Source organism: Cetorhinus maximus, chromosome 16, assembly GCF_964194155.1.
Source record: "Cetorhinus maximus chromosome 16, sCetMax3.hap1.1, whole genome shotgun sequence".
In the NCBI taxonomy this organism is placed as follows: Eukaryota; Metazoa; Chordata; class Chondrichthyes; order Lamniformes; family Cetorhinidae; genus Cetorhinus; species Cetorhinus maximus.
Window position 1 is genome coordinate 88617599 of NC_135894.1, and position 17992 is coordinate 88635590.

Genomic DNA, 17992 nt, shown 5'->3' on the forward strand with positions numbered 1-17992 from the left:
ATATAATGTATTATTCTCAGTATGACTATGCTAGCCTGTTGCTTGATTCATCTCTCCCAATTTTGGCATAAACCCCCAGATGTTGGGGATGCGGACTTTGCAAGGTTGACAGGACTGGGTGTGCTGTTGTCATTTCTGGTGTCTAAGTTGATGCCAGGTGGTCTGTACAGTTTTATTCCTTTTTAACATTTCTGTAGCAGTTTGGTACAACTGAGTGAGGCAGACTCAACCTCACCTAAAGGCAGGGGCTTGGGGCTCAATGAAGCAAACAGGTTTTTGCAACAATGGTTTTGTGGTCATCATTAGGCTAGATCTTAATTCCAGATTTACTGATTGAATTTAAATTCCACCAGCTGCCATGGTGGGATTTGAACCTGCGTCCCCAGATTACTCAGCCATTGACATTACCACTACACCACTACAAAAGGCTTTGGTAGGCATTAAAAATTCAGTGTATTGGATAGGAACTCCTATCTCTATAGAAACACATGGCAGTATATTATCACTCGCTCTCACTAATAAGAGGTTTGAACCACTGTACATTTCTATACTTAGATACATTTTTAACAGCAGGGGAGAATACACTCAAATTCTACACATGTTAATGGAAAACGACTTTAAAGTGCCTGTTTGCACCAATCTTCCATTATTACAACCATAACTCATTAAACCCTTATCAATTGTGAATTCCGGGGGCGGCCGATGTGTGGTTTCCCATGACATGAACTATAGGCAATGAAGTTAATCATAGACAGGGCTAGAAGGAATTGCTGATTTTAGTTCTATCACTCAACATTTTGTGTTCAATTACTCGCTCGGGGAGATGAAAGTTTTTTATTTGTTGAGCTGAGGTACTATTGCATTATCCTTTTGAAAGAAGGAAACGTCTTGCATTTCTATTGCACCTTTCACAACCTCAGGCAGTCACAAAGAGCTTCACAGCCGATGAAGTACTTTTGAAGTGTAGCCACTGTTTTATTGTAGAGAAACACAGCAGCCAGTTTGTGCAGAGAATGCTCCCACTGACAACAATGAGGTCATTTGTTTTACTCATGTTTGTTGAGAGGTAAATATTGGCCCAGGACAACTCAGTTAGGACCCTTCCTGTACCATTATGAAACTCGCTGGGATATGTACAGAATTTCTCTCTGAGTAGCTCTTGCCCTCTCCAATTTTCTCTTGTTTCCAGAGTGTGACCTCTCATGGGAGACCATACTCTCAAATCCTCACCTCAGTTTACACTAGCACAGCACATTACATCGCTTTTTAATAAACCACCTTGACTCTGTTTTAGGTTAACACAAGAAGGCTTGAAAGCAGGAAAAAAGATTTTTCAGACCGTCGTTACGATCCCCGTAGTAGATCACTTTTTAAAAAGAGTTATGGGGCAGAATTTTACGGGTCGAGCGTAAAATAGCACGTGATGACATCGGCTGAGCGTCCCGACATTATTGCGCACTTGCGTGACGTTTCGGTCGGTGGGCACGAGCGAGTGCCAGAGCCGCCATTAATTAAGAGGTCACTTAAGGGCACTAACAATCCAACTGATGGCGATTTTTTCCTGGCCCAAGCACTTTCGCGCTCATCGCAACGGGCAAAACGGGCAGGCATCCAGCTGACTTTTTCAAGAACCTCATCCAAGGGCGCGATAAAAAGGGTCAGCAGCATTGCCAGTGTGAGTACTGAGGAGTTTGGTAGATAGTTTGCTGCTGGTGGCTTATTGGTACTTGACAGCTTCATCTCTAGTTCGGGGCTACATTCTTAGCATTTCCAGGCTTCATTTCAGGACTCCTTGGTCTCTCCAAGGACCCCGGAGGATTCAGACCATGTGGACCCTTCCAGGTATCAGACAGCCTTTCGTCACCCTGGTAATGGGGATTGTGGCCTCTGCTGGTGACACCTCCTCTGAGGAGGAAGAACGAGGCAGAAGGGAGAGGAGGCCAGGTGTCCCTATGCAGCTTCCAGGGGAGGGACCTGTGGGAGAAGATGCACAAGCACAAGGGGCGCAGGGCCAGCAGGAAGTCGAAGGTGGAAGGGGCTGCAGAAGATGTCACTATTCTGCTGCCAGGGTTTACAGGCAGCGATGCAGCTACCTGAATATGTCCAAGATGCAATGCTGAAGGAGGCTCCGTCTCTCAAGGGAGACTGTGACCTCCATTTGTCAGATGATTGGGCCTGAGATCAGCTCCAACTGTGTGGGTGGACACCCCATGTCAATGGCCCTGAAGGTCATAGTGGCCCTCAGCTCCTACGCATCCGGTTCTTTTCAGGGCTCAGTGGGGGATCTGTGTGGAGTCTCCCAATCAGCTGTCCACAGTTGCATCAAGCTGGTGACAGAAGATCTGTTCAGACGGGTACTGACCTTTATTCATTACCGTATGGATGAGGCCAACCAGGCTGAGCGAGCCAGGGGATTTGCAGCGATTGCTGAGTTCCCCCTCGTCCAAGGTGCAATGGACTGTACACAAGTGGCCATTAAGGCGCCAGCAGGTGAGCTGGGTGCTTTTGTCAACAGGAGGGGCTTCCACTCCATGAACATGCAGATAGTGTGTGATCATAGGATGCAGATTCTGCAAGTCTGTGCAAGGTACCCGGGCAGCTCCCACGACGCTTACATCCTGAGACATTCCCTGGTACCGAGGCTCTTCAGTGCTCCAGCCTGACTGGATGAATGGCTGCTGGGTAACAAGGGCTATCCATTGAAGAGGTGGCTCATGACACCTCTCCGCCACCAAAAAACAGAGGCAGAGAAGCATTACACTACGAGTCATGCCCCCACAAGGGCGGTGATAGAGAGGACCATAGATCTTCTCAAGATGCATCTTCTATGCCTGGATCATTCAGGGGGTGCACTACAATACCCCCCAGAGTGGCCATCACTGATAGCGGTTGCATGCTGCGCTCTCCACAATCTGGCACTGGCAAGGGGGGGCACCCACTGGAGAAAAAGGATCTTGACCCAGTTGCACAGGCCACAGATGATGAATCCAGTAGTGAGCCAGAAGAGGAGCACGGTGAGGAGAATGCGGAGGGTGTGGAGCCAGACCTCGGTAATCCCCAGGGAGACAGGGACACCAGGACGCCTTGATCAAACACTCCTTCAGCTAGGTTAGCAAAGACTAGCTTCAACCAAACGACAGGGCTGCCGCCTCCATCCCAGATGTCTGAAAGGACCCTTTCATTGGAACACAAAGAACACTCACTACCTGTGCAATAAAATTCAGATCCACTATTACATTCAGCATTATATACTGGCGTACCCTGCACCAATAATATAAAAAGGTGAAGCATTCTCAGGCCATGACAACAAAAGCAAAATTTATCTCATTTTGACAATTCCAAACTATTTACATAACCTTCTCTGGTCTTCATTCCCAGGCCAGTATAGATAAATGGACAATAAAATCACCAGTGAACTGTCCCTCTTGTGCTCATGATGCCTTTAACTTATGTTTCTGTTTAACTCTGCTGTCTTGTTGGCTTTGATGATCTTAGTGGTCGTCCTTTGGCCAGTGGAGCCTGTGCTGGCCTCGCCTGGGAGGGAGCAGCGAGTGCCATGGCTGGCATCTCCCCAGTCATCGCAACCTCACTGGATGTCACGGTCACTGGCGGAGGGCCGGAGGAGCTGCTGTCATTATCCAGAGCATCCTGACAGGAGCCCGCAGAGACTACAAGTAGGTCATGCACCAACGTGAGGTTGCTCTGGACCTCCCTGCTTACCATTGTTGGACGGGCACCTAGTTGGGATGCTGGGTGCCTCATCCATCTCCCACAATTGCACTGACCACCTGAGGTCATTGCCTGTGTGAGGGCTTGCAGGTCCAAAGGCAGCCCCAGGAACCCTCCATTCTGTCCCGGAGCTGCCTCTCCATGAGAGTCATCACTCTCTCAAAGGTGGAGGCAGTGCACTCGGCCATGAGGGTCAATGTAATGCTCACGGTCCGCATGGACTCCTCCATCACAGAGACCATGGCATGCATACCCTCATGGATCTCTGCCAGATCCTCCCGCACATCTCCACTGGACATCCAGCATCTGCCGCCTAATGGACGACTCCAGAGGCTCATCGTCAGCCTTCAACTGAGCATCGTCCTGGTCTCCAGCAGTCGTTCGACTGCTGGTGCCCTGGGCACTATCTGCCTCCGCCTGCACCTCAAGCGAGTGTGAAGTGCCCTCGTCAATGTCACCTTGTTACCGAGGTGCTGGTATCTGCGCTGGTGCCTGCTTCAGAAAGCGGGTGTGGCACAGGTGCAACTGAAGCCCGGTGGTCCTCTGGCATCAGGGGTGGTCCTTCAGGGTCTGCAGAGCTTGCTGGAAAACCTAACAGGGAGAACAAGGACATGTCATTAGTTAAAGTCCTCACACCATCACTGTGCATGCCAGGCACCCTGGTGAGACAATGGAGATCTACATCACCAGTTGCCATTATCTTTCAATGATCAATGGGGACTCCAGGTTTGAGGCTCACATTAATGAAGAGACTATATAAGAATAGTTGCACAAGCCAAAAGTCTCACCTCTGTGCACTGCACTCTTACCTTCATCTGGCACCCCAGCCTCTCCACGCCCAATTGAACGTGAAGCGTGCCAACCTGAGAGCTCGAGGGCATCTCACTCGAACCTTTAGGCAGCCCTCCACCTGATACGTGCCCTCTCTGCTGGTTATGGCTTGTCTTCTCCTGAAAGGGCAGAGGAGCATTGATTAGTCCACTCTCTACCTGCAGCGCCATTGCAGCCTGGCCAACCCCAGCTGAAGAACACTTCACAGGGCACATCAGAGTCGTGGCCCTCGAGCCACAAAGCATCCAATCCAAGCAGCCAGGGCTCACCCCTTTTGCCAGCTCTGGCATCATTGCCAGTTGGCACTCAGACTCCAGCACCACAGGGAGACGGCCACACCTTAACACTTCTGCACACTGACCCATGCCAACGCAGTACTCACCCTTCCTGAATGCAGCAGGCCATTGAACCACTTCTGGCACTGCACCCATGTGTGCTGCACCATGTCATGGCTGCCCACCAGCACTGCCACCTCCCCCCATGCCCTCTTCGTGACGTACGATGGCCTCCTCCTCCCATGTCTGGGGACAAGGGCGTCCCTCCTGGCAGCCACCTCCTCCAGTAGGACGGCGAGGCATTCACCCGAAAAGCAGGGGGGTCCGAGTGCCCACCCGACCTTCCTTCCTGCCTGCTGTGCCCAGCTGCACTCGAATCCATAACCTCGATATTGAGAACGCAGGAGAGACGTTCTTACATGGCAGCCTTCCAGGGGGTGCCTGGGCCATTTTTAAACTGTCCGCTGGGGCGCCAATGGACCCGGTGGCCGACAGGCTCCTGCCCCCACTCGGCCCTTCCCGACCAGTGACGAGCCACGTTTCACACCAGGCGGGCCTTAATCAGCCCACCAGCGTGAAACCGTGGTTGGGGGCCGATCGCTGGTGGCGGACCATTTCCCGTTCACTCCTAGGCCCACCCACCGTGCCAGCCCAACGACCTCAAAATCTTGTCCGTGGATTTCCCAGTGGCCAATGGAAAGAATCGCACGACAAGGTTTCACTTTTAAAGACTTTTAATGTAAGAAATATACTAAAATCAACATTATTTAGTAGGCAAATAATACACTCAGCTACAGAAAAGATACTTTCCTCATTCACTAATTAACACAACCGAAAACCCCACATCATGTCTGTACGTTACATCAGGCTCTCAGCAGATATGTAGCCTTATAGTTCAAGCCTCAAATTCCTCCCGGCTATCCAATAGGTTCTCTTCACTCTGTTACATCAGGACGAGTCTTTCAGATCCCTTTTAAGAGTCCCTTCACTCAATCTCCTGAGTATAATCGAACTGAATTCCAGCATCAAGGCACTCCCTGACGACTCCTTGATCTTGAAATCTCTACGAGTTCCATTTCTTCAAGCAGGGAATCCATTTTCACCAGCATTCTGCATGGCGGTTAACACATAAACAGTCTTTCCCATGGCTTGGCACAGCTGGCCAGTGTTTTCGGTCTTCTTCTCCCATATCAGCCTGTCTGACTGAGACTGCGAATCCGTGTTCAACTAAGCCAGCTTCCCCTCTTTTGTGTCAAGGTGTGAAAGCTAGCACTTGAGTTTCTATGAGTTTCAGCCTGGCCCTTTGTCCCCATGGCAACCAAATCGCATGGGCCTTGTTTCTGGGCAGGGTTCAGCATGGCTACCGTTCCCCATTTTAGGACATTTTGTTTTACCTTAAATTAAAAGAGACAGTTTAAAACATAACCACCTAATAAAGTCTCACAGTCGTAACACCATCAAGACTGCTCCTTCCAAAATACACAATCTATGTATGGCTACCTCAATGAGAAATGTTTCCACTTCTTACATCCACGATTTATTAGTACCAAAATGTGGCTCTGCAGGAGCTGTATTATCGAGAAGAAGAGGGGGAAATGGAAGAGGAAGAAGAAGTATAGGGGCAAGAAAGAAGCAACCACCACAGTGGCTGTCTCTTCCAATGGAGGTATTAGTGAATGCAATCCCAATACCCCAGTGACTGCAGAATGGCTTGTGGAAGGCTGCTGACTTTCATTGAGGGGGACTGCAGAGGGCCTTGCAGGTTGACTTCAAGCAGTTCTAGACCCAGAGGCCTGACTTCACACTGCGCCACCTTGACGTGATGGCAGTAATCTGGGTTGATGGACAACACAAGGGCCCTGGCTCCTTGCTTGCTGGACCACAGTGAGACCATGCAAGTCCCTTTGGACACTGGTATTGGCAGCTATGATGGAAACAGGCTGACCTTGCATGGCAACAAGCTGAGATTGCATGACCTCAGTCTGAATTTCCACTGCAGCACCTAGATGCGCTGCAATAGAAGCTGAGACATCTGCCATTAGATGCTGCATTACCGTTGGGTTCATAAGAGGACAGATGAGTTGGCCACCACTTCAAAGGTAAGTAGATGCCCTAAGCTCTGCTAAAGGCTTGTGCCAAGTTGGTGCTGGATTCCTTCATGCTCCTTGACAGTGACAGCAAGCTTTCTGGCATGCCAGCCAGTGCATCAAGATTTCAAGGTGCATGCACATCAGCCTTCTTCTGTACACCACCCCACCAGAGTCCTCACCTGAGTCCTCAGCAGCAGAACTCATGTGTAACCTTGCCCTGCAGAGTGCTGGCAGAGTGCAACCCTTTCTCCCCTTCTCTGGCAGTGTGACACTCATGCCCGGTGTCTCACCATGTGCAGATCCTGCCTCTATGCTGCCCCCTAAAGTAAGCATCATGTCAGTACCTAAACTGGTGGCTGTGAGTGTGAGGTTGAGTGACATCATCATCATCAACCTCCAGTTCTTCTGACTACTCCAATGATGGTGAACACAGTCTCCCCCAATGGGATGAGGACATGCAGCCATGCTTGGCCCTGTCGGTAAGGTGCCTGCAGTTGCCTTCTCCTGCAAATGAGAAGAAAGCATGGCAGTGAGTGTTATGCAGTGTGTTTAAGTGACAAAGAATTGAATAGATGATCGTGTGCAAGCTATGAGATGTGCTCGTGAGGCTTGCAGCAGAGGTTGAGGTGAGGTATGTGAAATATGAGTCATGTGTTGAATGGAGCAGTGTGTGATGCTAGTATACACTTGGTAGGAGATGGCATTTGAAGATGTATTCACTGACCTCAAGGTACTGTCCTTGGCCCAACTATCTTCAGTTGCTTCATCAATGACCTTCTTTCCGTCATAAGGTCAGGAGTGGGGATGTTCGCTGATGATTGCACAATGTTCAGCATCATTCGTGACTCCTCAGATAGTGAAGCAGTCCATGTCCAAATGCAGAAAGACCTGGACAATATCCAGGTTTGGGCTGACAAATGACAAGTAACATTCGCGCCACACAAGTGCCAGACAATGATCATCTCCAACAAGAGAGAATCTAACCATTTCCCCTTGACATTCAATGGCATTATCATCACCGAATCCCTCACTATCAACATCCTGGGGGTTACCATTGACCAGAAACTGAACTGGTCTAGCCATATAAATACTGTGGCTACAAGAGCAGGTCAGAGTCTAGGAATCCTGCGACGAGTAACTCACCTCCTGACTCCCCAAAGCTTGTCTGCCATCTACAAGGCACAAGTCAAGAGTGTGGTGGAATATTCTTCACTTGCCCGGATGAGTGTAACTAAGAAGCTTGACACCATCTAGGATAAAGCAGCCCGTTTGATTGGCACCCCATCCACAAACACTCACTCCCTCTGTCACCTGTGAACAGTGGCAGCAGTGTGTACCATCTACAAGATGCACTGCAGAAACTCACCAAGGCTCCTTAGGCAACACCTTCCAAACCCATGACCACTACCACCTAGAAGGACAAGGGCAGCAGATAGATGGGAACACCACCACCTGTAAGTTCCCCTCCAAGTCATTCACCATCCTGATGTGGAAATATATCGCTGTTCCTTCACTGGCGCTGGGTCAAAACCCTGGAACTCCCTTCCTAACAGCACTGTGGGTGCACTTACACCACAGGAACTGCAGTGGTTCAAGAAGGCAGCTCACCACCGCCTTCTCAAGGGCAATTAGGGATGGGCAATAAATGCTGACCTGGCCAGAGATGCCCACATCCCGTAAATGAATAAAAAAAAATACCTTGAGCACTTGGATGAGGTCAGGGAACTTCTTGTGACACTACATCCCACTCCTCAGGGTTACACAGCTGGCATTGACACTGGCAATGATCTCTCCTATAGACTTCTTAATGTCTGTCTGGAGGGTTTCTTGGTCTCTGCGTGTCCACCTCCTACACCAGGGCCTTCGGTGCCAGCTATCCGAGATGCACGCTCTCTGCCCTGTTAAGGCATTATTGTTGAGTTCTCAAACAAAAACAGAAAATGCTGGAAAAACTCAGCAGATCTAGCAGCATCTCTGGAGAGAGAAACAGTTAACGTTTCAAGTCCATATCGAAAGGTTAACCCTGTTTCTCCCTCCACAGACACTGCTAGACCTGCTGAGTTTTTCCAGCATTTTCTGTTTTTGTTTCAGATTTCCAGCATCCTCAGTATTTTGCTTTTTATCTATATTGTTGAGTTCTCCCTGCTTGGACAACTTTCCCTCAGAGGAAGGACCTGCTGTGGCCAGAATGCACCTTCCTGTTAAGGGGTGCAGGCTGGTTTTAAGTAGTGCAGGGTAACTTTAACAGTGCTGGCCTCACACAAACCTGGACCCCTTACCGAACCATGATTAGTGCTGGTCTGCATGGTTAAAGTTACCAGCTGGGCAACATGAAGTCTGTGCGCAGCCTGCCTGGGAAGGAATGGGCACGAGGTAATCACATGTTGTCCATCATGATCCCTATGCCCATTTTCAGGCCTTATCCAATTTCTCCCCCTTTCCCTCTTCCTAACCCTCTTGCTGACCTGCAATACAAAAAATAATTTTCAAAGAACCCTCCTAAGTGTATTCTAGAATTAGGCTTCATCCTGTGTCTCCAAAGGGAATGCCCCATTTCCCAGGCAAAAGGTGACAGGGGGGGTAAGTCGCACGTATTTTCAACTAATAGTACCCTTGGATCAACTACTCAGAATGGTGTTAGACTGGCCTGAAAAGTCTCTTTCCTGATCCTTCCTCCCCCTCTTGTGTGGAAGTATTTGGCCTTTTCCCAGGATAATAGCTTGAGTTTTATTCCCCTTATTCCAACTCTTGCTTACCAAACCTTTCCTGAAGTCAGTAGTTCAGGCTTCTTCAAACACTGACGACAAGTAGCTCAGAATTTTCCTGGAACCATGGTTGAGAGCTAGGGCACATGCAACTGAACACCAGACAGCACCTTTAAGGGAGTAAGAACATTGCAGTAATTATACTCAAGAGTCTCTCATAATGCATGAGTACTCATTGACAGAATGGTTGGGAGGGTCAGGAAATAAAGGCAGATAGTAATTGCTGCAGCAATTCAGATGGCTATTCATGGACAACGATAGGATTCTAACATGCAGTGTAAGCCTGCAATGTTGGCAAGCTATTTTACCATGTAGCAGGAGGAACTTACTCAACATCTGGCTTCCATAGAAACATAGAAAATAGGAGCAGGAGTAGGTCATTCGGCCCTTCGAGCTTGCTCTGCCATTCAATATGATCGTGGCTGATCCTCTATCTCAACACCATACTCCCGCTCTCTCCCCAGACCTCTTGACACCTTTAGAGTCCAGAAATCTATCTATTTCCTTCTTAAATATATTCAGTGACTTGGCCTCCACAGTCTTCTGTGGTAGAGAATTCCATAGGTTCACTGCCCTCTGAGTGAAAATTTTTCTCCTCTTCTCAGCCCTAAATGGTTTACCCTGCACCCTGAGTCTGTGACCCCTTGTTCTAGGTCCCCCCAGCCAGAGGAAATATCATCCCTTCATCCAGTCTGTCCATCCCTGTCAGAATTTTATATATTTCAATGCGATCTCCTCTCATTCTCCTAAACTCCACTGAATGCAGGCCCAGGCAGCCCAATCTCTCCTCATATGACAATCCTGCCATCCCAGGAATCAGTCTGGTGAACCTTTGCTGCACTCCTGGCAAGTATATCCTTTTTCTATGGCAAGTATATCCTTTCTTAGGTAGGGAGACCAAAACTGCACACAATACTCCAGATGTGGTCTCACCAAGGCCCTGTACAGCTGCAGTAAGACATCCTTGCTCCTGTAGTCAAGTCCTGTCGCAATGAAGGCCAACACACCACTTGGTTTTTTTAACTGCTTGCTGCACCTGCACGCTTGCTTTCAGTGATTGGTGTACAAGGACACCCAGGTCCCTTTGTACATCAATATTTCCCAATCTATCACCATTTCAATAACACTCTACCATTCTTTTTTTCCTGCTGAAGCGGATAACTTCACACTTATCCATATTATACTGCATCTGCCATGTATTTGCCCACTTACTCGACCTGCGTAAATCGCCTTGAAGCAAACACGCTCCAGCAGGCTTCAGTGCACAGTGATCAGGAACCGAAAGGAGACTGTTTGTGTAAACCTGTCACACTCTAATTACATGCTCCACTGCCACCCCTGAGGGGAAGGCGTATTGTAGTGTGACAGGTTTACATTGACAGCTTCTGCTGTAAATATGGACTTAGGACTTCAGAACAGAATAAAAATAAGGACTGAATGTATGACTCTGCATGCTGTTGATCTGCTTCCCTCTGAAGCCACTTTCATTTGGGGAAGCAGTGGCGTAGTGGTGTTATCACTGGGCTAGTATTCTGGGGTAATGATCTGGGGGCCTGGGTTTGAATCCCACCATGGCAGATGTTGAAATTTGAATTCAATTAAAAATCTAATGACCACCATGAAGCCATTGCTGATTGTTGTAAAACCCCATCTGGTTCACTAATGCCCTTTAGGGAAGGAAACCTGTCATCCTTACCTGGTCTGGCCTACATGTGACTCCAGACCCACAGCAATGTGGTTGAACAAGGGTAATTAGGGATGGGCAATGAATGCTGGCTTAGCCAGTGATGCCCATGTCCCATGCACAAATTAAAAAAAACGTGGAGGAAACAATCTTCTCTGAGGTCTTGACTCATGCCAATCTCTTTAAATTTCCCTTTGTCAGTTGGTAATAGGACACATTTGACAACTTCTGAAGAGATGTGCCAAGACTGGAGTGTCCAACTTTCCTCACTGAAGTTGATACAATGGGTGCTGGAAGACATTAGCAATTAGCAGGGTATTCCAAAGATTAAAATGGATCTAACCAGCGCAAGAAAACTGCACACAAAACTCAATTAATATTTCCCTTTCCTTTCCAGAGAAAAAACACTGGAGCAAAATATGGGAAAGAGAAGACATCTGACGGCAAAGGTAAATATTTTTTTCATTTTTATACCGCTATCCACACTCAGGTAATAGGGATTAGCAATGCCCAAAGAGCTCAAAGCTCTTCATCACTGGACTTTTTCTCATGTAATTCCTGGGAAACAAGCAGTTTGCGAAGATTCAATGAAGACTCAAGAAGAGACTAATATAATTTGAGATAAAAGCAAAAAACTGCAAATGCTGGAAATCCAAAACAAAAACAAAAAATACCTGGAAAAACTCAGCAGGTCTGGCAGCATCTGTGGAGAGGAGCACAGTTAACGTTTCGAGTCTGCATGACTCTTCAACAGAACTAAGGAAAAGTAGAAACCAACTTATATTTCACCCCTTTTCTATTTTTCCTTAGTTCTGTTGAAGAGTCATGCAGACTCGAAACGTTAACTGTGTTCCTCTCCACAGATGCTGCCAGACCTGCTGAGTTTTTCCAGGTATTTTTGTTTTTGTTTTGAATATAATTTGAGATGTTGACAAAGAAAGTGCTTGTGGTATACAAGGAGGTAGCATAGTGGTTGTGTTATAGGAGTGGTACCTAACTGGGGTATGGTAGCATAGTGGTTATGTAACTGGGCCAGTTGGGTAGCAAGGGCACAGACTGTACTCTGGGTGGGGGCCTTCAATGTCCATCACCAAGAGAGGCTCAGTAGCACCACTACTGACTGAGCTGACCGAGTCCTAAAGGACATATCTACCATGCTGTGCCTATAGCAGATGGTGAGGTTACTACACATGTGGGAAAAACCTACTAGACCTCACCCTCACCAATTTACTTCTCAGAGATGCATCTGTCCAAGACAGATAGGAGTGAACACTGCATAGTCCTTGTGGAAGCAAAATCCTGATACCATTTATCATGTGACACAATCACTGTTCTAAATTGGATGGATTCAGAATAGATTTAGCTGCTCAAAGCTGAGCATCCATGAGGCGCTGTAAGCCATCAGCAGCAGCAGAAATGTATTTGACCACAATCTGTAATCTCATGACCTGACATAACCCTCACTCTACCATTACCATCAAGCCAGAGAATCAGCCCTGGTTCAATAAGGTGTGCAGAGAGCAGCACCAGACATAACTAGAAATGAGGTGCCAACTTGCTGAAGCTACAACAGAGAACTTCATTCATGCTAAACAGTGAAAGCAACATGTTATAGAGAGTCAAGCGATACCACAACCAATGGATCAGATCAAAACTCTGTAGTCCTGCCACATCCAATCGTAAATGGTGGCGGACAATTAAAAAACTAACAGGAAAATATAAAAAGCAGGAGTAGGCCATTTGGCCCTTTGACCCTGCTCCATCATTCAGTAAGATCATGGCTGATCTTTTACTTCAACTCCACTTTCCTGCACTGAGCCCAGTAATCCCAGTGTGGGAGGACGCTCCATGAACATCCCAGTCCTCAGTGATTGCGGACCCCAGCACGTAAGTGGAAAAAAGGCAAGTCTGAAGCTTTCACAACCATCTTTAAGCAGGAATGTTGTGTGAAATATCCATCTCGGCAGAGATCCACACCACTGCAGATGCCAGCCTTGAGCCCATCTAACAGCACTGTGGTTGTAGAACAGCTGCACAAGAAGGCAGCTCACCATCACCTTTTGAAGGGCAATTGGGGATGGGCAATAAGTGCAGACCTTACCAGCGATGCCCACATCTTATTAATGATTTTTTTAAAAATGGTAGCTTTCTAGGAATATAGAAGTTGCTAGCCAATAAAAGACCAATGTGCATCTCATCCACCTTCTACCATCCTCATGATACCATGATAATGAAGTTGTTGACTAATTGTAGTGACCAATTTCTATCAATCAGTCTACAATAGACCCAGGCATGCTAAAATGACAGGCACAACTGCCAACTGAAACTGGAATTTGCATGGCTGCACTGTTGGTGTAAATAAGCTGTACCCTGCAAATTTAGGGGTCCACCAGCCATATTCTGCTGACCAGGCAGCTTGAAAATCTCCCCCAGTATTCCGCATGCGACCGCGGCAATGAGGTGCATGAGGTTAGAAGATCGAGTTACAACTTCAGTGTGTTGTCCCACAGATGCTCCCCAGTACAGTAATAGTCTTGTTGATCACAGCTTAACCTTGACTCTCCCATTCCCGCCTTTGCTTTTCCACCTTCATTTTCCTGTTCCACTGTGAAGAACCTTATATTTATCTACATTAAAACCCATCTACTCAACTGGTTATTATCTTCATTAAAAAGAAACAAACTGTGTTTAGCATATAATCAACCACTCACCCGAAAGGGAAACTTGGAACATTCGATATTTTTCTTGTTTTTCTGTCACTTCTTTTCCTCTCATCTTCTCCTCCCTAGATGATGTTGACGCCTCGCTGGGGTTTGGTATCCTGGTCCTTGGAGACATCTAGTACTAAACAAAAATTCAACTCATGCCTGAGTCCAGGCACTGAGTGCCAGTAGAATGTCAACAGGGAGGTATCATGGAGCAGCCTCACCACTGCCAGCTCCTCTCCTCCACACCCACCCCACCCACATGCACTTCCAGCAGGGATCAGCGAATAGGGTTCCCGATTTCCCTTCGTTGAGTTGATTGTCCCATGGTGGGACCAGAGTTCCTGAGCAGTGCTCTCATTGCACAGCACTCATTTGGATTTGGTGTTGAAGAAGAAATGAATGGAACATGATTCAAAAATAAAATTCAGCATCTTGTCCCTTGCCCACCTTGCCCAGTAGCTAACACGCTCAACTTCTGATAAGTCAGTGCTTTCACAAAAAGCTCTAAATTATCTAATGATATGAATTATGAATATCATGGCAAAGTGAGAATTTAATATGAAATTTAATAACGTCTTGCCAGATCATTACATGACTGTGGTTTTTAAGGAGTAAGAACGGTTGAGAGATGGACAGTTTTGAGATCCTGGGTAAGAAGGATCTAGCATAGGAGAGAGTGTGACACGTCTTGGTTACAATATAGTGAGGGTGCAGGATGGGGTACAAGTGAGATAGGTGGGGCCATTTCTGCGTAACATAGAGGAATGTTCTCCACTGACTGGAAGACGAGGAGGAGGAGGAAGCTATTGCAGCACAATCCTCAGCCTAGAAACCAAATGGCTACGATCATCAGAGTTGAGAGTGAGGAAGGGGAAAAGGTAAAGGAAAGCATTATTGCAACTGTGAGCAGAAAAATCTTGGTGAGAGCTCTGAAATTATATGTCACAGGAATGTCATATGTCCTTCATTCTAGAGCAGTAAATTCAATATCTCTCAGTGCGGTTGATCATTATTCAACACATGGAAATTAATTCACTGAACCAGCACTTTCAGCAAAGCCATTTGATGAGTATTCAGGCTGTGCCTGCCGCTGTTCAACTATCAGACACTGGAGATTGATTAGAGCATCTGCGCCTTGCTTAAAAAAACTCTAAGGATGGGTTTTCTACCCTCCATCACCTTGAAATGTTCAAGTGCAAAATTAGTCCTAAGCATGGGCTTCAAGCTTACTTACTTAGTTAGGATGTACCCTTCCTGCCATATTGGTAAAGGCAGTAACAAAACTGTACAGAAGCCATTGCTAGATTAGCAATATACAAATCGGAAACCTAACGCCACTTTCAAGGCTCCCTTTGCAAAGTCGGGCTGTCTTGAATGCAGCCGTCAATGGGACAGGCAGGTTCAGGAAAACGTGATCTGCATGAGACCTAACAATCAGCTCTTGAAGGGACGGAGAAAGGCTGTGACCAAAGACATATGTTCTTTTCCTGATCACTCCCATTCCCTTTCCCAATCACAGTCCACCTCCCTAGCCCTCTCATTGACACCCCTCCCCCTCACAGTCCCTCTCCCATTCCCTGTCACTGATCCCCTCCCCCTCCCGATCACTGACCCCCTCGTCATTACTGTCCCCCATCTCCCTCCCTCTCTCACGATCACTGCTCTTCCTCCCAATTGTTTGTTTCCCTCTCCAGTGTTCCCTCCCGATCACCATCGCCCTCCCTCTTGATCCTTTATCCCCGCTCCTCTCCCTGGACCTCCTCTAGGGTCTCTAGTAGTGGCCCAGTTATAAAATCCTCTCTGCCCGCCAGCTACCCAGCGGGTGCCTTCGGCTCACCAGCCTCATGTAGTGAGGGAACTGAGGCGGGTCCCATTGCCCTCAGGGTGAAAGAGGCAACAGCTAGCTCAGGCTGCCCCTCCGGCGAAGTGCATGTGGGCACGTGCCAGGCAAGGGCAGGGTCAGCTTCACTCCCGATTCCCCCTCTTCTGCCACCCCCCCCATCTCCCAGTCAGAGTCAGCTAGCTGTGGAGGCACCCCATTGCGACGTAGCTCCTCGAGGGAAGGAGAAAACTAGATTGGGTTGCTGCCGTAATGGGAGCAATAAAAACCCACAAGCAACTAAAGCTGATCTCGCACTTTTCTTGCCTTGTAGACGCAGCCAGAGCTTCAAAGGAGGATGCTGAGGAATTTGACATCGACCTGGATGCCCCTGAGACAGAGAAGGCTGCTGTCGCTATTCAGAGTCAGTTCAGAAAATTCCAGAAGAAAAAGCAAGATCCTTCTTAGGCTTTCCTTAGGGTGCTGAGAAGACAGCACGCAACCAGACAACTCCCTCATAGCTCTCTTCTGTTGGTGCATGCAGTAAAAAAAAAACACTGTCGCTGTGTGTGTGTGTATTGAATAAACTCCCGAACGTTCTTCTGTAATACTACCCTTAGTCATTCACTTGTAACCTATTCCTATTATTATTCATACATTAATAAAGTCAGTATTGTACCTGACACATTTTCAGTGATCTTCCTTCTCAATGCCACAGAAGCTGCAAATAGCACAACAAATTTAATTGCCAATCTTCCCTCTCTCCTGAAGGTGCAAACCATTGCTGGAGGGTGGCTCCCATGTGGGCTTGCTACCTCATAGAAAGGGATCAAACCTCACACGTGAGTCACTGCGAGGTGCCGGAAATCTGAAATTAAAACAAAAAGATGCTGGAAACGCTCAGCAGGTCCTGCGGTGGCCACGGAGAGAGAGTTAATGTTTCAGGCTCCCAGCTTTCCCTTACTGCAGCTAATGATCCTTTTAAGCAGCATTGGAAGTGGCTGCATCACAAGCTGCATGGTCCAGGTTTGTTAAAGAGACAGCTGAGGAAGTAGAACTGTGTTTACTGAGAGAGTTTATTGACTTTGTTCATTCTCATAGCTCTCCCCTCACACACACATACCCCACCCCCATGTCCCCAGCTGTCCCTTATTTATATGTGCTCAAAGTACTTAATTAAACAATGCCTGTGTATTCTAATAGTATAATTAACAAATCATTAATGTTCTTTTCTCTGGAAAGGAGAAGTCTGAGGGGTGACCTGTTACATTCTGCCCTTTGCAGCATCTGACCTCTGTCAGTTCCTTGTCTCTGCAGTTTCCTGACCTCTTCCACCTCTCAATATTTACAACCACCTGGTCTCTGCTATCTACTGGCATTGCCACCTGGTGCCCATAGATACCTTCTGACTTCATACACCCTTCTAGACTATTACAAAACATAAAACCCTTTTAGTGTTTGAATATGTCACAATTTCATTTCACCAAAATCTAGCCATACTTAAATGGTTGACCTTTGCCTACAGACGGTGTCTGTTTCCACACAATGTGTGTTGAATTTCCCAAATAACATACCTTTATGCCTCTCCCATTAAATACTTGCCCTTTTCTACATTTAAAATGGTTTTCTTTAGTAATATGCTTATTGAGGTTAATTACAAGTTAATTTCATACCATGGCAAGTTGCCTTTGAAAGGGTACAATTACATTTTTTAAAAATACTGCTTATGTTAACAATGGTTGGCATGAGGAGCTAAGATGTGTCATCTGAGTAATTGTGGAAATAACCAGCCAGAAGTGACCTTGAGATATTAGTAGAAGTTTAAATTTTAAGTTTCTAATCACCACAGTAAACTGTGACGAGAGGGGTCACGGTTCACCCTGAACTAACTGGATAGCCTCCATACTGCATAACTTAGCATAAAGTTACTGGTATAAACCAGCAAGAATCGCACTATAAATGAGCAAGGACACTGATTTACAGGGACTGAATATGCCAAAATACATTTACAGTACATGGGGTTCTGAGGCTTATACTGATGTTTTCACTATTTTTTGCAAAGTTGGTGTTGCCATCTCTCCAGGATTGTCC

General features: G+C 47.1%; 1 protein-coding gene across 1 annotated transcript in view; it reads left to right on the forward strand.

Moving 5' to 3' along the window:
* pcp4b (Purkinje cell protein 4b) overlaps nt 1-16584 on the forward strand; it is a 101926-nt gene extending 85342 nt beyond the window's left edge. The window contains exons 2-3 of the mRNA XM_078560318.1: nt 11772-11823; nt 16236-16584. Of these exons, the coding sequence (XP_078416444.1) occupies nt 11772-11823; nt 16236-16369 (186 nt within the window). The 3' untranslated portion in view covers nt 16370-16584. The remainder of the gene's footprint in view (nt 1-11771; nt 11824-16235) is intronic.
* Nucleotides 16585-17992: the final 1408 nt, after the last annotated feature.